Genomic DNA, 18,640 nt, shown 5'->3' with positions numbered 1-18,640 from the left:
GGACCCTGGGCCACAGGAATCACCGGGGCCATTAGACCCCGGCTCAGACCGCCTGTCTCAGCCCACGAGCCAGGCATCCAGCCCAGAGGGAGGGGGCCAAGGGAAACCTTTCATCACCAGGAAGGTCCTGAGGTAATGACACACACGTCATGACCTTAGGGAAGGGATGTTGTTCTTGATGTTTGAACACATGGTAGTCCTAGCTCTTAAAAACAACAATATTTTCTGTATCTCTTTACATGAATAACCTGAAGAGCCGTACGGTTATTATCGTTAAAGATGAGGTGTCGCTAACCGTGTAAAATGTCTTGTTTTTCCATAGGAAGCGCAAGGGACAATTCTTTGTTTGCAACGAATCCATTCACAGCGAAGATTCAGGTAAAACACACTTTCTTTCACAAATAAAACCGCATTCTGAACCCTGGCACACATGATCAATTGTCTTACAATGAGGCTTACATGTATCGGTGCTTTCTATCCTCCTCTTTGCTGCGGGAAAGCTCCTCCTGACTTTGCGGCACCAGTGGTTGCAGCTCCCATGACATCTAATTAGAGGATTGCTAAGAGTTCACAAGGCTAGTAGGACAACACACCCATCTGGTGCTCATAGCTGCAGCTCCCAGCAGCCACCAGTAGATGGAGCCGTCTCTCTGACCTGCCGGCTCATTGGCTTAATCCTCTTAGCTGCCCTCTCCAGAGCCATCTGGACGGCTCCTGCTCAGACCAGCTACTCTCTCTTTCTCTGCCTGGGCCGCTATGTACAAGCTGTGTCCCGTCGCCGACGAGGAGAGCAGCGGGAACGACCGCTCCTCTCGCCACTCGTCCTCCTTTTGGTCCGACGGAGAGGAGGAGCAAGAGGTCGTGGAGCGGGCGGGTCGTGAGGAAGGCTCGGCAACGGCACCAGCCTCCGTGAGCGCTCCTCTGAACCCGGCGGTGACATCAGACGACCCTCCACCCGCCGGCCAATGGGAGAGCAGGGGCCACACAGGAGACTCCTCACATGGGAGCGTGGATGAAGAAGATGGTGATGATGAAGATGGTAGTGAGGATGAAGATAGTGTTGCTGATGAAGATGATGGGGATGGTTATGAAGATGGCAGTGATGATGTAGATAGTGGTGGTGATGAAGATGATGGGGGTGGTGAGGAAGATGGCAGTGGTGATAAAGATGATGGCAGTGATGATGAAGACAGTAGTGCTGATGAAGATGATGGAAGTGCTGATGATGCCTCTGATGGCGGGGAAGATGAGGACAATGGCCGTGACGTTGATGACACTGGCGGTGTGAGTGACAGTGTTGTTGAGGATGAAGATGAAGGTGACAAAGCGCTGGCTGGCGAGTACCGTGGCAGCCCCGCCCCGAGTCACCTGACATCCGGGTACGGGACGTACCGACCGGACTCAGCCAGTAAGGACACGGAGGCCGGCACCATCGCTGAGTTTGACGGGGAAACCCTGGCGGGAGACGAGAGCGACGAGGAAGACCTCTACCGCTTCTACTGCGGCGATGACCCCTCCCCCCCACCTCGCCTCCAGCCCCCCCGGCCAATGCCACGGTCACCTGACCCGAGTGAGGCCCTGTCCGGGATGGGGCAACGCAGCCAACCTGGCCTAGAAGAAGAGGAGTGGAGAGGAGGACAAGACAGGAAGTGTCCAGCGCCAGACAGGAAGTCCTCAGCCGATCAACGCAAGGATCCTCCTCCTCCCCCTCAGGCTGTCATTAGTGAACGGTTCAGTGAACGATCAGAGGGAGACGAGCAACGCAGTGGGTCTGCGCTAGAGGAGCAGGAGCAGGAGCCAGGGGAGTTCTGTAGCAACACGGACATCCGGTTCATCGACTCCCATCTGGAGCCTGGCTGTGCTGGGGCCATGTGGGACAACCTGGGAGCCAGAGACCCGGGTACACACCAGCCCTCCTGGGTAGACCATGGAGGAATCGTTATTTTGAGTTTGACCATGTTTCTAAAAAGTATAATTTCGACAGTTGTGGTCTAGTCCTGGGCCCTGCTGCTGACTGTGCTGAGGTGGTCTGGTCCCATTTCCTGCTTAAGATATGATGATGATGTTGATGAGACATATTTAAATTTCTATATTTAACTGGTGTAGCTTCTTATAAACCATGAAGGGTCTTCATTGATAGAGCTGTCCTTTCCACTAGCGCCCCTCCTTGCTGTGTTCTGATGACCTTTACCCCACACGCTCACATCTCTTCTGGGTGTGAGACAGTATTGTGGGGAGGATGAGATGTGTAAGAACTGAGTCTGAGAACTGAGTCTCATGCTGCTGAGCTCATGGTGACCTCTGAACCCTGTAGATGTGAGCGGTCTAGAGGAGAGGCTCGGGGGTCTGCGGGTGGCTACCGCATCGGCCCATCCCCATGGCGACGACATTGACGAGGAGACGGAGAACGAGGACGTCACTGGGCAGAGCGATGACATCATCAGCCAGAGCGACGGGCGCAGCTCGTCCGGCCTCTCGCTCACCGCCTTCGAGTCGTTTGTCAGAGACATGGTGGGTAACCACGACGATCTGGCAGGGCTCAAGACAAAGCAGCGATACCTTTTCAGTTCAGCTACTTCATTCAGCTAGCTTCCTCATGTGTCATCATCTTAGTTTAATGCATCTTACTCAGCTTGGACTATCTGCCAAAATCTCAAATACCTTCCAAACCAAATCTTAAGATCTGTTCTTTGTTAGTTTAGCTTTAGTGGGTCATCTTTATTTATCTGAAATATATCTGTTATTCAGAATTAATTTCCACTGTTATTTTTAGCTAAATTCTTATGTTGATATTTCCTTCTGCCTTATGTTGGAGTCTTTTAAGATCCTTAGTATAATGAGCATGATGTTCTGTGTCCTTGCTCAGGTCCGAATGCAGACAGACAGCGAGCTGAAACCCAGACCCAAGTCTTGTAAGTGACACAGAGAGCAAGATACACTGCTAGACCATGAACATACATTACTCAGAATTAATGTGATCAATCATTCCCATTGATCAGTCATCCGCCCGGCGCTGGGACACCCTCACACCAGGAACCTGAAGAAGATGGACCCTTTGACCAGGTAATGCCCCCACCTTTACTGTAATGCCTCTACCATTACTGGTTCTCTATGGTTCTACTGTAGGTATATTTACTCGTGTGGTTCTCCATGTTCTACTGCACGTATATTAACTCGTGTGGTTCTCCATATTCTACTGCAGGTATATTAACTCTAGTGTGGTTCTCCATATTCTACTGCAGGTATCTTCAGTACAAACAGGAGTGGGACATGTTCAAAGTTCCAGGGGAGAAGGACCGGAAAGCGCTCCGCTGGGAGATCAGGGTACCAGTCCTACTAAATCATGTTGAAAAACTATGTACAGCCTTCATGTCTACAAGTAGTCCCTACGTTCCTAGAGGTCTAGACACTAGGGCCTGGTGGTGCAAACAAACGTTTCTGGGGATATTTAATGCATTAAAATGTAGTTAGGTGGTGAATAAGGCTTGTTATATTTCTCAACTGGTCCAACATGGAGAGATGTTAACATAATTATTCTGTTCTCAGGAGCAGCTGGCCTACCAACCTCCACCAGTGAGTATGACTCAAGTTACTCTGGGATTTGTAGTTTTACAGGCCCCTTATTTATGTGAGGTTGAGCCATCTCAAAATCGATTCACCAGTGACACCCACCCAGATGTATGATGGGTGCGGTCAGTCTATCATTCATCTGGGTAGACACTCTCACCCGTGGATAGTTTGAAATGGCTTCATGAGCAGCCTCACACCTGGTTGGTAGAATAGGTTTCAATTTTATGAAGACAACCTGTTCTTCTCCCAGTAGTCGAGTCCTGTACAATTCATGTGAACGTGTCCTCCTGTTAGGCGCGGCCACGGCGGACCTACGTACCCAACTCCTACATCGTCCCCACGGAGAAGAAACGCTCGGCTCTGCGTTGGGAGGTCAGGAACGACCTCGCCAACGGACTGCTTCCGCCCAAACAAAACTACCGCTTTTAAAACACCCACACCTTTTTATACTGTTTTTACAAGCACATGGTTTATTTATTCACACAAATGTAATAAAGACATTACTGACACTGGATGGTTTAATTGAACATGTTGGTGGGTCAGGGGAGGTCTGAGTAGGGCATTTTGAAGGGGTAGAGGGGGGTGTACCGCTCGTCGTGCCACAGCAGCTTGCTCTCCAGGAAGCGCACAGCGGCCAGCGTGAGAACGACGGCCTCGTGTTTCAGCATGCTGTGCACATTCAGCCCTGAGGAGACACAAGTCAGGTAAACACGTTGCACCAAGTCTTACCTTGCATACACACGCCTGTGTAGAACTAGGGCTAAACGTACCGATGGCTGGGATGATGTTGACCGTCTTGAGGTTGGCGGTGGCCTGCAGAAGGTTTTCTGGCAGCTCGTCACAGCTGGGAAGACAGAAAAGCATATTCATCTAGGATCCAGCAGCCCTACCAACCATGGTATTAGCAGAACTTCTGATCCAGCATTATCAGCTGCTAATTATGCGCTTATTTATCCCTGCTTCCCGCAACATGATTGGTCAGAAAAAATATGAAGTGAAAGACAGTTATACACCCCTCTCACCCAGATTTGGGATTGTCTGCCATCGGACATCCTGAGACCAGCTTTTTATAGAACTACATCCCATAATGGGATGTAGTGGATAGTTTAGTCTTGGGTGTTTTAACTTCCATCTGAGGTTCTGGGTTTGAGCCCCCATATCTGAATCCTACAGGGAGATGCCCAAATATCCCTCTATAATGACAAGTATCTGATTCACTGTATGAAATTATATTCAAACATGATGCTGTTAAACCCCTGGTTGGATCTGCTGAAAGACTAGAAGTCTGGTACTCACGCGTCTACGATGAGCAGCGACTGCCCCCAGTGTCTCTGTCTGAGGAGGTCCAGGATGTACTGGGGGTCTGGTGTTGGAAGGTCCAGAGACTCAACCACGTAGAGGTAGTCCTGTAGGGGCCATCACACGTGAGCAGAGATACATGACTACTACTGCTCTGTAGTCCAGTTCACATAAAGCAGTCATTTGAGTGACGCTGGGAACATATAAATACTGGAGTAGCAACAAATGATTCAATCACTGCACCACTGTACCAGATCTGACCTAAATGTACCTTAGTGTCTTATAGGGCTAGAACCTCAGAACACCCAAACTACTAGACAATAGATGGGGCTGATTAACACTTCAGCAAAAAGTGTCTGCTCAATGATAATAAAAAGTAAAACAATGTGGCATAATAGAAATGCTCACAGCAGCAGAGTTCAGACTGTGTTTTGTACAACCCTGATACACTGCTGTAGTCACACGAGAGTCTTGCTACTAGCTCCTTACCTGAGCCAGCTTGGAGCTCAGCGCCACCTTGAGGCCCATCACGCGCACCTTCATGGGCAGCATGTAGTAGTAGCTGGTGGGCCCCCGGGGGCCATGGGACACCCCGCCTGGGAGAGGAACAATACACCTTAATATACGAACACCTCACACGGCCCAGACAAACACCTCTCATATGCATCAAAGTTGAATCTCTGGTGGGTTAAACCCGCACTATCAGTCCATTCCTGTTTATAATTAATAGAGAACAGGCAGTCACTGAACACTAGGAATACATGAACAACAAAAGATGTACTGCCTAGATATTATCACAAAAAATCTATTTGGTGTGCAGTAAACATGAGGAATGTTCTACCGGAGTCTACGATGTCAAGAACAATGTTATGTTGTGTTATGTCGTCTTATGGCTCACTGGCCTGATGTTGGCTCATAGTGCAAGCAGCACCTGAATATTTGCTCCACTTTTCACCTGACATGATGCCGAGGGCCTGACAGGTGACAGATCCTTACCCATATCAAGCCTTTCAAAATGGATCTACTTAGGTGTCCTTTAACATCTAATGAATACAACATTCCAGCAAGTTTCTAGAACTCTTACACTACTAGTGAAGGAGACTGGTTGCCGTGTCAACTCACCTCCTCTCCACAATGGCGAGCGGATGCTGCCGACGCGAGCGCGCCCGCTGCCCTTCTGTCGCCATGGTTTTCTCCCACCACCCCTAACCTCTGACCTCACCTTGGTGTTGGCGTAACTCTGGGGGACAGAAGCTCAACATTTGGATTCAAAGTGTACCTTCACTTGTTTTACTTTAGGAACATTTTATAAAATCATACAATTTGAAATGCTGCATACTGCAGTAAGTTGGGCCATTAGTCTTGTGTTTTTCACCAATGGTTGTAGTAGTGTAGTTTCACCAATTAGTGGCCAGCGCGCTTATAAGGTTGGTTTGGGCAGGGGCTTCTGAATATGTGTTTTCCTTAGATTTTGGCAAAAGGGATTATAACATCTGATCCTGTGTATTAATGAAATAATGGAAATGGTCTAGCAGTGGTTACGGTGTAGTATACTCAAAAGGTTTGAGTCTACCTCTAAGAAGCCTAACCTCTATCTGCAGTGCTCATTGTTCACCATTGACATAATGTGCTAATCATCTGGTAAATGACTTGAAAAAACAAAGTCAAGTGTTACATTTTGTGTTAAGTGCTTACTATTCTCTTGTAGCTCCTCTGCCACAGCTCCACCTGGTGGAGGATGTCCAGCCTGCAGGAGAGGGGAGACGTTAGACGCTGATCTGCTGCTCAGCAGAGAGAAGGCACCTGGAGTGGACTTCAGGATTTACATTTAAAGGGGTGATATCGTGATTTTTCGACTTTTCCCTTTGCTTTAGACTGCTATATGTATACATGTTGTACGTCTGCTAAGCTAGAAAAGCCTGAGCCAGGGGGAGTATTCACGCCCACTGAGAACGCCCCTCAATAAGTGTGTGAAACAGCTTAACTTCCATTATAGTGTGACGTCAGACGAGCAGTGGGAGGGGCTGAAGTGCAGAAGTCGCACCTCACAGCTACCCGCAATTATTACAACTTCTCTAGGGTGTGGATTTGCTGACATACGCACAAAGCAGTCGTCCAATCACAGCAGACTGGGCTATGCAGGAGGGGGGCTTTCAAGCGACATGATGCAGAACAGACGTTTTTGAAAGACGCTGAAATTGGCTTTGCAGAAATGAACAGTGTGAGAATAATAAGGGATATTTTTAACATATAGGCATGTAAACCTATTCTAGCAGTACCCCTAATGCCAAGACATGACAGTCACTGTTTGCTTTGGGAAGACAATATTAGTAAATCCATCTTGAAGGAGTGTTTGACAGCCCAGCAGTCAGAAAGCTGTGTGTGTTCCCACAATCACGACAGCCTGGTGAGGTCGCTTCCTGTTTCTTCCTGCAGATCAGTAATAGAAAATGATCGGACCAATCAGTGCTTAGGGCGTGAGCTGTACCTGGATGGCACGGCGAACACGTCTGGGTGTAGCTGGGCTAGGCCCACGGGGTCTCCCTGCTGGACTGCCAGGGACTCCACCCAGGTAAGGAGCGGGCTCAGGTGGGCTGGGACAGCCGAGTCACATGTTCTGATGACGGGCAGGGAGGAGTCTGCTGGCGGAGGGGGGCGTTCTGGATAGACAAGCGGGTTAAATGATTAGACAAATACATCAAATCAGAACCATGCCTTAAAAGTGGATGGATTTGGACACTATAATGCTGAAAGCAGCATTATAGTGTCCAAATCCATCCACTTTTTAGTGTGCAAATTGAATTATCTGTGAGAGTGATGCTAATGTTTCTACTGTAGTTTCAAACAATTGTTTTTAATATTTTTGTCCAGGTTATATTAATATATAAGGACCCACCCACACACACACACACACACACACACACACACACACACACACACACACACACACACACACACAGAGCCCAACCTGACAGCTCCATGAGGAACAAGCCCTCCTGTATCTGAACTAACCGCAGGTCGCTTTGGACAGTGATAATATTATCATAAAAATAAACAGACACAATGAGGGGGACTCGTAATTTTGTGTGTCTCAAATAGGAAACACAGCAATTAGCGTTTGATTTGACATTCAATGTGCGTCGTTAAAACGTGTTCGCTTACTTGTTCTTGAGGGATCCACGAGGTTTGAGGGAAGCCGTAAATTTGAAGGTAACGAACTCTCACCAGACAGCGATGACATGAACTACAAAGACACGTCCAGCATTCAGAATCAAACATGACAGTCAGACTCAGTCAAATGAAATAGCAGATCAGTGCTTACCCTTTTAGCGACGCCTCTGCTACACGCTATTACAGATACACGAAGCATTGTGAATGTGCAAGAAGCGTGGTTGTTAAATATTCTACTTTATCCTCTTAAAACGCCATTTCAGGTTATACAATTAAATGTTTGTATCAAAAGGTCATGTGGTCCATGCTATGGTGAAGCTGGGTTGTCGCACAATTTTTCCGTCATCCAAGGAAACCTGCGCCCCCCTAGTGGTTAGCAGAGGAACAACAGCTCGGAGATAAAACACAGCAGAGGTCACACGGTCGGTTTACTTATCTAAATATTTTAACTTTTATATGATTTACTTATATGAATAAATATATTTATATAATATATATATAAAAGATTGCCTGGGGTCTGGAGCGATTTGCTCTCTGGTGCCACTGGATTCAACAAAGCCCAATTTGTTGAATGTAATTTTTATTAAAATATATAAAAAATACACTTTAAGTTCATGCTTAACAGCCGGTTAAAAAAATATTTCAACGTTTTTATTTCGACTCTGATAATGAATACAATTTACCTGTAATCCAGGTTGATGGTTTTTGGTTTGTAAATCGTAAATTAATGTATAATCCAGTAAAAAAAAAAAAGGCAGATTATATTGTACACATACTCTCATTAATGCACCCAATTTTAATATATGGAAATATTCAAGAAATAATTTAATAACTACATTTCCAATCGTTAAAATAACATTTTATCATTACATATGCCAAACGTTTACATTGATGATGACAATGAGTGCAAAAGTACATATTTTATAATACATAACGCAAATATATTGAAGAAATGTATACAAAAGGTTTAGCAACAAATATAGGGCAACAAATATGTACAACACATGAAAACTGGCCAACTGTGTTTAGAGATAGTTGTACTCCTATATGAGCTTAGAAAACCAGAATGTCGAGCCTTCTTCATTTGCATCTGGAACCTCGAGGTCCATGTTAGGTGGATGAAAGTTGAGTCTCCCCAGTGTGTTTGGTCTACGGTTTTGCATAAGTTCATCTTGCCCTTGTGTGGGGAAAACTGTGACAAAATAACCTTCGTCAGATTGTTTTCTATGTCCAGTGTGTAGCTTGGCACTGGGCTGCCTGGTCCTCCTCTGACCATCGGCAGACCTTCTGTGAACCTGATGTCTGGGGTCCCGCGGGTCCATATTGAACCCTGCTGGGGAGACTCCATAGCCCTGGCTTATCCCACCCCCTGACTGATGCCTGGGAGCTGCTGCGTTGACACTCGGACCCCTGTACCCCCCTGAAACCCTGCCCATAGCGGGATCTTGTTGGGGTGCCCTGGACCTGGGGACATGATCCCTTCCAGTGAAATCATCGATGTTCAGATCAGAACCGAAAACATACGTATTGGGATCAGAACCAGGGCCGTATGGTAGATTGTTGTGGCCGTGATGATCGCCCCTTGGGTGTGTCTCGGGAGACATTCTATATTGCAAGTTTAAATTGCCATCTAATCCTGGGGTTTTCATGCCTGTGAGATCTGACCTCCGACCTTTATAAGAGGGCTGGTTATAATGCAGTGCAGGAGCATCGATGTCAAGCACTGGAGCTCTCATGTTGCCTATTTGAGGGGCATTTAGTTTAAATCTAGGTGGGTTCATTTCCCCTTTTGGTACTGAACCAGAAAGACCCAGGTTCGACATTTGAGGGGTTTTCAACTGACCAGATGGAGCATTGATTTCAACATTTGGGCCTTTCAGACCGGGGCCTTTCAATTTAGAAACAGAGAGGTCCATGTCTGGTGCGGTTGCTTTTGGTCGAGAGAAACCTATGTCTGGCATTTTGAACTTCCCCTCTGGAGTGTCTACCGACACATTTGGTTGTCTTGGTGAAGACACATCAAAACTTGGCGCATCCAATTTTGGTCCAGAAAGACCCAAATGAGGCTTTTTAAATTTGCCATCAAAATCACCATCTGGTAAATTAACTCCAGCTTTTAGACCTTTAATGTTTACCAGTGGCATGTTGAAATCTACATCTGGACCATCTATGTTGCCATCAATGTCAGGTCCTTTAATGTCTGATAAGCCAATTTTGGGAATTTTCAAGTGGGGCATCTTTATCTTTGTTTTGGGTGAACTAATCCTCACATCTGGAGATTTCACATCCAATTTAGGAGCTTTATGATCCATTTTTGGTAAGTCCAATTTCGGGGTCTCAATTCCCCCTTCTGGCAATGTACCTGAGAGACTGAATTTGGGCATTTTCAGTTTTCCTGAAGGAGCATTAATATCAATGTTTGGGGCACTGAGGTTCATGTTTGGCTTTTTGAGATCAAAGTTGGGCAAATTGAGGTCTGGTCCACCAAGTTTAGGACCCGAGACATTGAAATCTGGGGACTTGAGGTCCAAGTCAGGACCATCTAACTTTGGTCCTGAAAGTCCAAAGTCTGGCATTTTTATATTTGGCTTTTTCAATTTAAATGATGGGCTGTCAAAATCTGCATCTGGCATTTCCAATCCAGCTTTAGGACCTTTGAGGTTGACATTTGGCATATTCATATCTAGATCTGGACCATCTATGTTGCCACCAACTTGTGGTTCTTTTAGGTTTGGGAGGTTAAATTTTGGCATCTTCACCTTGGGCATCTTAAACTTTGTTTTGGGTGAACCGATGTTCATATCTGGAGTATTCATATCCAATTTAGGAGCTTTAAGATCCAATTTTGGCATGTCCAAGTTTGGGGTCTCAATTCCCCCTTTTGGCAGTGTTCCTGAGAGATCAAACTTGGACATTTTGAATTTCCCTGAAGGACCATTAATATCAATGTTAGGGGCACTGAGGTCCATGTTGGGGCTTTTGAGATCAAAGTTGGGCATATTGAGGTCTGGGGGATTTATTCCACCGCCAAGTTTAGGACTCGAGACATTGAAATCAGGGGACTTAAAGTCAGGACCATCAAACTTTGGTCCTGAAAGTCCAAAGTCTGGCATTTTCATGTTTGGCTTTTTCAATTTAAATGACAGGCTGTCAAAACCTGCATCTGGAATTTCCAATCCAGCTTTAGGACCCTTGAGGTTGACATTTGTCATTTTCAAATCTAGATCTGGACCATCTATGTTGCCGTCAATATCAGGTCCTTTAATGTTGGGTAAACCAAATGTTGGCATCTTCAAGTGGGGCATCTTAAACTTGGCTTTGGGTGAACCAATGTTCACATCTGGAGTATTCACATCCCATTTAGGAGCTTTAAGATCCAATTTTGGCAAGTCCAAGTTCGGGGTCTCAATTCCCCCTTCTGGCAATGTACCTGAGAGACCGAATTTGGGCCTTTTCAGTTTCCCTGAAGGAGCATTAATATCAATGTTTGGGGCACTGAGGTCCATGTTGGGCTTTTTGAGATCAAAGTTGGGCATATTGAGGTCTGGTGTATTTATTCCACCACCAAGTTTAGGACCTGAAACATTGAAATCAGGGGTTTTGAAGTTTAAGTCAGGACCATCTAACTTTGGCGCTGAAAGACCGAAATCAGGCATTTTAAAATTTGGCTTTTTAAATTGAAATGATGGGCTGTCAAAATCTACATCTGGCATTTCCAATCCAGCCTTGGGACCCTTAAGGTTGACATTTGGGATATTCATATCTAGATTTGAACCACCTATTTTGCCATCAATGTCAGGTCCTTTAACTTTAGGTGAGCCAAATCTTGGCATCTTGAACTTGGGCATCTTAAACTTTCCTTTTGGTGAACCAATATTCACATCTGGAGTATTCACATCCCATTTAGGAGTTTTAAGATCCAATTTTGGCAAGTCCAAGTTCGGGGCCTCAATTCCCCCTTTTGGAAGTGTGCCAGAGAGACCAAATGTAGGCATTTTCAGTTTCCCTGAAGGAGCATTAATATCAATGTTAGGGGCACTGAGGTCCATGTTGGGGCCTTTGAGATCAACTTCGGGCATATGGAGGTCTGGTGTATTTATTCCACCACCAAGATTAGGACCAGAGACATTGAAATCAGGGGACTTGAAATCAAAGTCAGGTCCATCTAACTTGGGTCCTGAAAGTCCAAAGTCTGGCATTTTCATATTTATCTTTTTAAATTTAAATGACGGGCTGTCAAAATCCGCATCTGGTATTTCCAATCCAGCTTTAGGACCCTTGAGGTTGACATTTGGCATATTCAAATCTAGATCTGGACCATCTATGTTGCCATCAATGTCGGGTCCTTTAAAGTTGGGAGAGCCAAATTTTGGCATCTTCACCTTGGGCATCTTAAACTTTCCTTTTGGTGAACCAATATTCACATCTGGAGTATTCACATCCCATTTAGGAGTTTTAAGATCCAATTTTGGCAAGTCCAAGTTCGGGGCCTCAATTCCCCCTTTTGGAAGTGTGCCAGAGAGACCAAATTTAGGCATTTTCAGTTTCCCTGAAGGAGCATTAATATCAATGTTAGGGGCACTGAGGTCCATGTTGGGGCCTTTGAGATCAACTTCGGGCATATGGAGGTCTGGTGTATTTATTCCACCACCAAGATTAGGACCAGAGACATTGAAATCAGGGGACTTGAAATCAAAGTCAGGTCCATCTAACTTGGGTCCTGAAAGTCCAAAGTCTGGCATTTTCATATTTATCTTTTTAAATTTAAATGACGGGCTGTCAAAATCCGCATCTGGTATTTCCAATCCAGCTTTAGGACCCTTGAGGTTGACATTTGGCATATTCAAATCTAGATCTGGACCATCTATGTTGCCATCAATGTCGGGTCCTTTAAAGTTGGGAGAGCCAAATTTTGACATCTTCACCTTGGGCATCTTAAACTTTGCTTTGGGTGAACCAATGTTCAAATCCGGAGTATTCACATCCAATTTAGGAGCTTTCAGATCCATTTTAGGCAAGTCCAAGTTCGGGGCCTCAATTCCCCCTTTTGGCAGTGTGCCAGAGAGATCAAACTTGGGCATTTTGAATCTCCCTGAAGGAGCATTCATATCAATGTTGGGGGAATTGAGGTCCATGTTTGGGCTTTTGTAATCCACTTCAGGAATGTTAAGGTCTGGTGGATTTATTCCACCGCCAATTTTAGGACCAGAGACATTTAAATCAGGGGATTTGAAGTCAAAGTCAGAACCATCTAACTTCGGTCCTGAAAGTCCAAAGTCTGGCATTTTCAAATTTGGCTTTTTAAATTTAAATGACGGGCTATCATAATCAGCATCTGGTATTTCTAGCCCTGCTTTGGGACCCTTTATGTTGACATTTGGTACATTCACATGTAGATCTGGACCATCTATGTTGCCATCAATGTCTGGTCTTTTTAGGTTTGGGAGGTTGAATTTTGGCATCTGAAACTTCGGCATCTTAAACTTTGCTTTGGGTGAACCAATGTTTACATCTGGAGTAGTCACATCCAATTTAGGAGCTTTAAGATCCAATTTTGGCATGTCCAAGTTTGGGGCCTCAATTCCCCCTTTTGGCAGTGTTCCTGAGAGATCAAACTTGGGCATTTTGAATTTCCCTGAAGGAGCATTAATATCAATATTAGGGGCACTGAGGTCCATGTTGGGGCTTTTGAGATCGACCCTGGGCATATTGAGGTCTGGTGTATTTATTCTACCACCAAGTTTAGGACCTGAAACATTGAAATCAGGGGATTTGAAGTTTAAGTCAGGACCATCTAACTTTGGTGCTGAAAGACCGAAATCTGGCATTTTAAAATTTGGCTTTTTAAATTTAAATGACGGGCTGTCATAATCAGCATCTGGTATTTCTAGCCCTGCTTTGGGACCCTTTATGTTGACATTTGGTACATTCACATCTAGATCTGGACCATCTATGTTGCCATCAATGTCTGGTCTTTTTAGGTTTGCGAGATTTGGCATCTTAAATTTGGGCATATCAAACATTCCTTTGGATGAACCCATGTTAAGATCTACTTTTGGAGCTTTAGGATCCATGTTTGGTAAATCCATAGCAGGAACCTTTATGTTTGGACCACTGACGCTCAGGTCTGGTGATTTCAATTTTGGTGCATTGATGTTCAGGTCAGGAGCATTCAAGTCAAAATTAGGCATGTTCAGTGAGGGCATTTTGAATTTCCCTTTGGGTAAATCAGCGTTCATGTCTGGAGCATGCAGGTCTAGATTAGGAGCATTGAGATCCATGGATGGTGTGTCAATGCCAGAAAACTCTAGAACCTGAATATTTGGAGATTTTGCACTTGCATTTATATCCACATCTCTTTTCTTTGGTAATGTACCAAATAATTTTAATTTGGGTTTTTTGACCTTAGCTGAGGGAATTTTCATCTCCATATCAGTGCTAACATTTAGCTTGGGGAGATTGACATTAGGCAACTCATTGTCAGGAACTTCTACTTTTGATCCAGACAATCCAAAACTGGGCATTTTCAAATCTGGCATTTTGAAATTTCCAGAATGGGTACCAATATCCATACTGGGTTGCTTGAGTTTAGTTGATGCTAAATCAAGGTCAATGTCTGTTTCCAGATATCCAGCTTTAATCTTTCCTAAGCTGATATCTGGCCCCTGTAGATCTCCACTATATCCGCCTTCTGGTCCTTCGGGGCTAGAGAGACCAAAGTTGGGAATCTTGAACTTTGGTGTCTTCAGTCCTGTGTTGATGTCCAGCCCTGGAGTATCAACAGTTTTGAGACTGAAGTCAGGTGATTTGAGGTCAGCATCAATATTGAGATCTGGTCTTTTGCCTGACAGCCCAAATGAAGGCATCTTAAATTCTCCAGAAGGTGAATCAAGATCTAAATCAGGTTTTTTCAGGTCCATCGTGGACCTTGTCACTGTAGGTAACTCAAAGTTATGTAAACCCATATTAGGGTTGTCCACATCTAGGGCAGGGTTCCTAAGTTTCTTGGAAGGTCTGACATGAATATCACCTGGAGATATTTCTGGGACATTTATATCTGCCTGGACCGCACCTTCTGGGCCAGTTATGGCTCCATTAAGACCAAGGTCTGGAATTTTAAATCTTGGCATCTTGAATGTTTTTTTAGCTCCTTCAATTTCTATTTTTGGTGCATTGCCGTCAAAGGTTGTGTCACTGATCTTCCCCTCCGTCTGATATATTTCCAAACCAGAAAGACGGTCATTGGAATGTCGCAAGTTTAACTCAGATTCTGATTTCAAATTGAGGTTCCCATCTACTGCAGGCATGTCCATTCTGGGAGTCTTTGTTTTAAGTAATCCAAAGTCAACACCAAGCCGAGGAATTCCACTGTCAGTCTTATGGCTTAAATTGGATAACTCTGGTTTGCTTCCTTGAGCATGTAGCACTCCATCGCTGGAACCACCCACAGCTCCATGGCCATCCTTCATGAACCTCTTGATCTTTGCATTGTAGAGTTGGCTATAGGAGTCCTTCAGCATCTTGAACAGAAAGACACAGCCTGATGTATTTATTGGTTCATTCCCTAATTTGACCATACATATACTGTATATGATTTAGTGGCAGTGTTTGACCATGAATCCTTTATCATGGGATTGATTGGACTAACCTCTCCTGGGCCCTTGGAGACTGTATCCAGGTTGCCGAGGCTCTTGCTCATGTTGTTCTTGGTGAGGACTTTCATGTTGTTGTTAAATGGTTCCATTAGCTTCAATACTTTCAAAACCTCCTCTTTGGACATTTCATCGAAGTTAATCGCTGCACCCACAATTTCATCCCCTGCAATTCAAACATCATGTGGTCACAAAAGGTTGTTTGGGGTTTTCAAGGTCTCTTACTGTGAAGAATACCATAAATATAAACATGGAACATACCACGTATGTCATATAAACATATAACATACATATTTCTTAAGCAAGGTGATAACACTTTTTCATACATTCTTCATACATTTTTCATGGCCAACCACATCAGCCTGAGTGTTAGTACCTTGGTGGAGCCCCTGATTGGAGGAGGACCCAATGCCGATGCTTGAGACGACCAGTGCCCCGCTCTCAGACTCCTCCAGGGTGAGGCCGTCCGACATACTCCTCCCTCTCCGGTGAGATGGCTTGGAAACAGAAGAACATGTCATTTAAAACCACCATCCATTTAAATCTGACCAGGAACTCCTTCATTCCATCAATCAATCAAACATTCATAGAGTGCTTTTTACAACAATACAAGAGAAATAACACAAAAAGGAAACTAAAATATGAGAATTCCCAGATCCATTGATCCATTACTACATTAAAAATAGTGTACATTAAAAAACGTTTTATTATTTAAAAAAAGTTACAAATATGGATAGATTGAAGTTCCTCTGGCAGACTGTTCCAGAGGTTCGGACTGTAGACACAGACAACACTGCCTCCCTGTAGGTCTCAGGTGAGAGGTGCCCTGAGGAGCAATGAGGAGGCCAGAGGGCATATTTAAGCTGATTTTGACACCATGACTTTCAAGGCTTTCATACCATGATCTCTGTCTTCTGCTACTGTGGTGGGGATGAATTCATCTGCATTCAACCTGCAGGAGGCAAAGGCCGAATATTCAGTGTGCAGCTAGCACAAGACATATGAGCATTAAAGAGCTGATGAGACTAAAAGTACATACATGTCCATTCAAAAGAGATTGATCATCTATTGAGAGGTTCAATAGATTATTGACAAAAATACTGAACATCAAGTACTGGACACAAGTACAGTTTTGAGATATCATAAGCATTCTGAAGGAATTCCAAGTAACTCTCTTGGAACCGGTCTAACCAGGACTGGACCCCACCCTCTCATTCCTGGGGTAGGACCGGTACCGGCACACCCTGTCTTTAATCGAGAGTCACATGACCGTGTGATGTCTGAAAAACAGCCAGACCAGTGAAACCAACTCCTGAAGCGGTTTACCATTCAAGTCCTTGAATGGTGAACCGCTTCAGGAGTTGGCTTCACTGGTAGCAATAGTATTATTAGTAGTATTACTAACGTTATTCTAACGGCTATTCTGCAAAGCTCAATTCTGTTTTAATTTTCACAGACCCAAACACGCCGACCACAAACAAATGCAAGAAATGCAAGGATATTTAGTAATTTTCTTAGCAACAGAGTGTGATAGTTCAACAAATGAGTTTGAGTCTGTTTTTCACAGCTTCAGTAACTCTATTTGGTTGTTTTCCAGGATTTCCATTAACAGCTTCAACTGTAGCCACCCACATATGTTTAATATTGCACTATATTGTGGTTTAATCAGTGTTCTTAACAGACTTAACATCTTAGTTTTCCTTTACCAAGAGTACCAAATTCATGTGACAGTTATAGCTAACACCAGAGTTATAGCTAACAATCATTATAGCTAACACCAGAGTTATAGCTAACAATCATTATAGCTAACAACAGAGTTATAGCTAACACAAGGGTTATAGACCAGAGTTACAGATGACACCAGAGGTATAGCTAACACCAGTTAGTTATGACCAGTGTTGTTTACATTTAGAAGCCCCAAGCAGCACCCCCAAGTATTATAGTGTATTGAATATTAGTTCCTTATATAATAATAATATAATATTTGTGTTATACTACGTATCATAATCCTAGCTCAGAATATTGTAGTGTTTAGGAGCATTATAGTATGTATTATAATACTATGATAATTTATAATTCTTATTCTAGTTCAGAGCATAGTATTCAGTAGTATTAAATGATGCATTATAATAACAGCTCGGAACATTATAGTATGTATTTCAATGCTAGATCAGAGTATTGCAGTATTTAAGAGTATCATAAAATGCCGTTTGACAACTCCAGGCTTGACCGATACTACCAACATGACGACATCATGCTCAGGCAATAAAGTTTAAAGTCCAGCAGACATACCTGCACTGTAAACACACACACAGACACACAATGTGAGGGAAAGAGGTCGTCCTCTCACCTGAGGCCTGGGGTCTCCCCGGGGTTCGGATGTGTGTAGGATGCCGGTCAGGTGTGCGCCTACGTCTCTGTGCGTCCCATAGTGATCTGCCCACTGACAGCCGCCCCACATAGCTCCACTCTCAGAGCTGAAGAAGAAAAACTGGTTTGGCCTCATACATCCCGCCTATTCCCAAACCTGTACACAAACACCCGCCCCCATCGGTGGCCACACCCACAACACACATGTAATACACACTTGCACAATCCAGCTGTTGACGTTAGTAACGCATATACATGCAACCACAGACTTGGTCGCTTCCTCACAAGTATAGATCACACACACCCACAGCCACACCCACAAACACACCTACACCTAGTGTTGGGACACACAACACATTAACACATAATTCAGGGAACAACGCATTCATTGAGAAAACAAAACACCAACAGAGCACACCTCGTACACACGGAACCCCAGGTGAATAAATGCTTCCATGTTCCAGGTGGGTGGGGCAGCCATTCAGTCTCAGTTGAGTCATCTGGCTGGAGAACCAGTAGAGCATAGAAAGTAGCCAGGTATATATAGCGTGACACCTCCACCGCTCGCTGGAGATCTG

At 44.5% G+C, this 18,640-nt stretch overlaps 3 protein-coding genes across 3 annotated transcripts in view; 1 reads left to right on the top strand and 2 right to left on the bottom strand.

Moving 5' to 3' along the window:
• Positions 1 to 4,056, top strand: part of hyls1 (HYLS1 centriolar and ciliogenesis associated) — a 6,137-nt gene extending 2,081 nt beyond the window's left edge. The window contains exons 5-12 of the mRNA XM_084465701.1: positions 1 to 132; positions 323 to 378; positions 2,315 to 2,511; positions 2,867 to 2,912; positions 3,000 to 3,063; positions 3,243 to 3,324; positions 3,547 to 3,573; positions 3,865 to 4,056. The exon at positions 1 to 132 is cut by the window's left edge and continues 119 nt beyond it. Coding sequence (XP_084321827.1) covers positions 1 to 132; positions 323 to 378; positions 2,315 to 2,511; positions 2,867 to 2,912; positions 3,000 to 3,063; positions 3,243 to 3,324; positions 3,547 to 3,573; positions 3,865 to 3,999 — 739 coding nt within the window. The 3' untranslated portion in view covers positions 4,000 to 4,056. The remainder of the gene's footprint in view (positions 133 to 322; positions 379 to 2,314; positions 2,512 to 2,866; positions 2,913 to 2,999; positions 3,064 to 3,242; positions 3,325 to 3,546; positions 3,574 to 3,864) is intronic.
• Positions 4,019 to 8,363, bottom strand: mrpl4 (mitochondrial ribosomal protein L4). The gene is made up of 9 exons (XM_084465702.1): positions 8,192 to 8,363; positions 8,032 to 8,113; positions 7,358 to 7,529; positions 6,565 to 6,616; positions 5,992 to 6,109; positions 5,359 to 5,465; positions 4,867 to 4,976; positions 4,341 to 4,414; positions 4,019 to 4,255 (listed from the first exon to the last, which is right to left on the bottom strand). The coding sequence occupies exons 1-9, from the start codon at positions 8,237 to 8,239 to the stop codon at positions 4,110 to 4,112; spliced, it is 909 nt and encodes a 302-aa protein (XP_084321828.1). The 5' UTR covers positions 8,240 to 8,363; the 3' UTR covers positions 4,019 to 4,109.
• Positions 8,364 to 8,787: 424 nt separating this feature from the next.
• On the bottom strand, positions 8,788 to 18,152 carry LOC311341285 (uncharacterized protein). Its single transcript, XM_084466185.1, has 5 exons — positions 18,043 to 18,152; positions 16,592 to 16,644; positions 16,069 to 16,189; positions 15,689 to 15,858; positions 8,788 to 15,560 (listed from the first exon to the last, which is right to left on the bottom strand). The coding sequence occupies exons 2-5, from the start codon at positions 16,592 to 16,594 to the stop codon at positions 9,084 to 9,086; spliced, it is 6,771 nt and encodes a 2,256-aa protein (XP_084322311.1). The 5' UTR covers positions 16,595 to 16,644; positions 18,043 to 18,152; the 3' UTR covers positions 8,788 to 9,083.
• Between the last annotated feature and the right edge of the window lie 488 nt (positions 18,153 to 18,640).

This window comes from Micromesistius poutassou (assembly GCF_964030765.1).
Source record: "Micromesistius poutassou genome assembly, chromosome: 3".
NCBI classification, from domain to species: domain Eukaryota; kingdom Metazoa; phylum Chordata; class Actinopteri; order Gadiformes; family Gadidae; genus Micromesistius; species Micromesistius poutassou.
The sequence above is the reverse complement of the archived record's forward strand: the minus strand, read 5'-3'. Positions and strand labels throughout refer to the sequence as shown.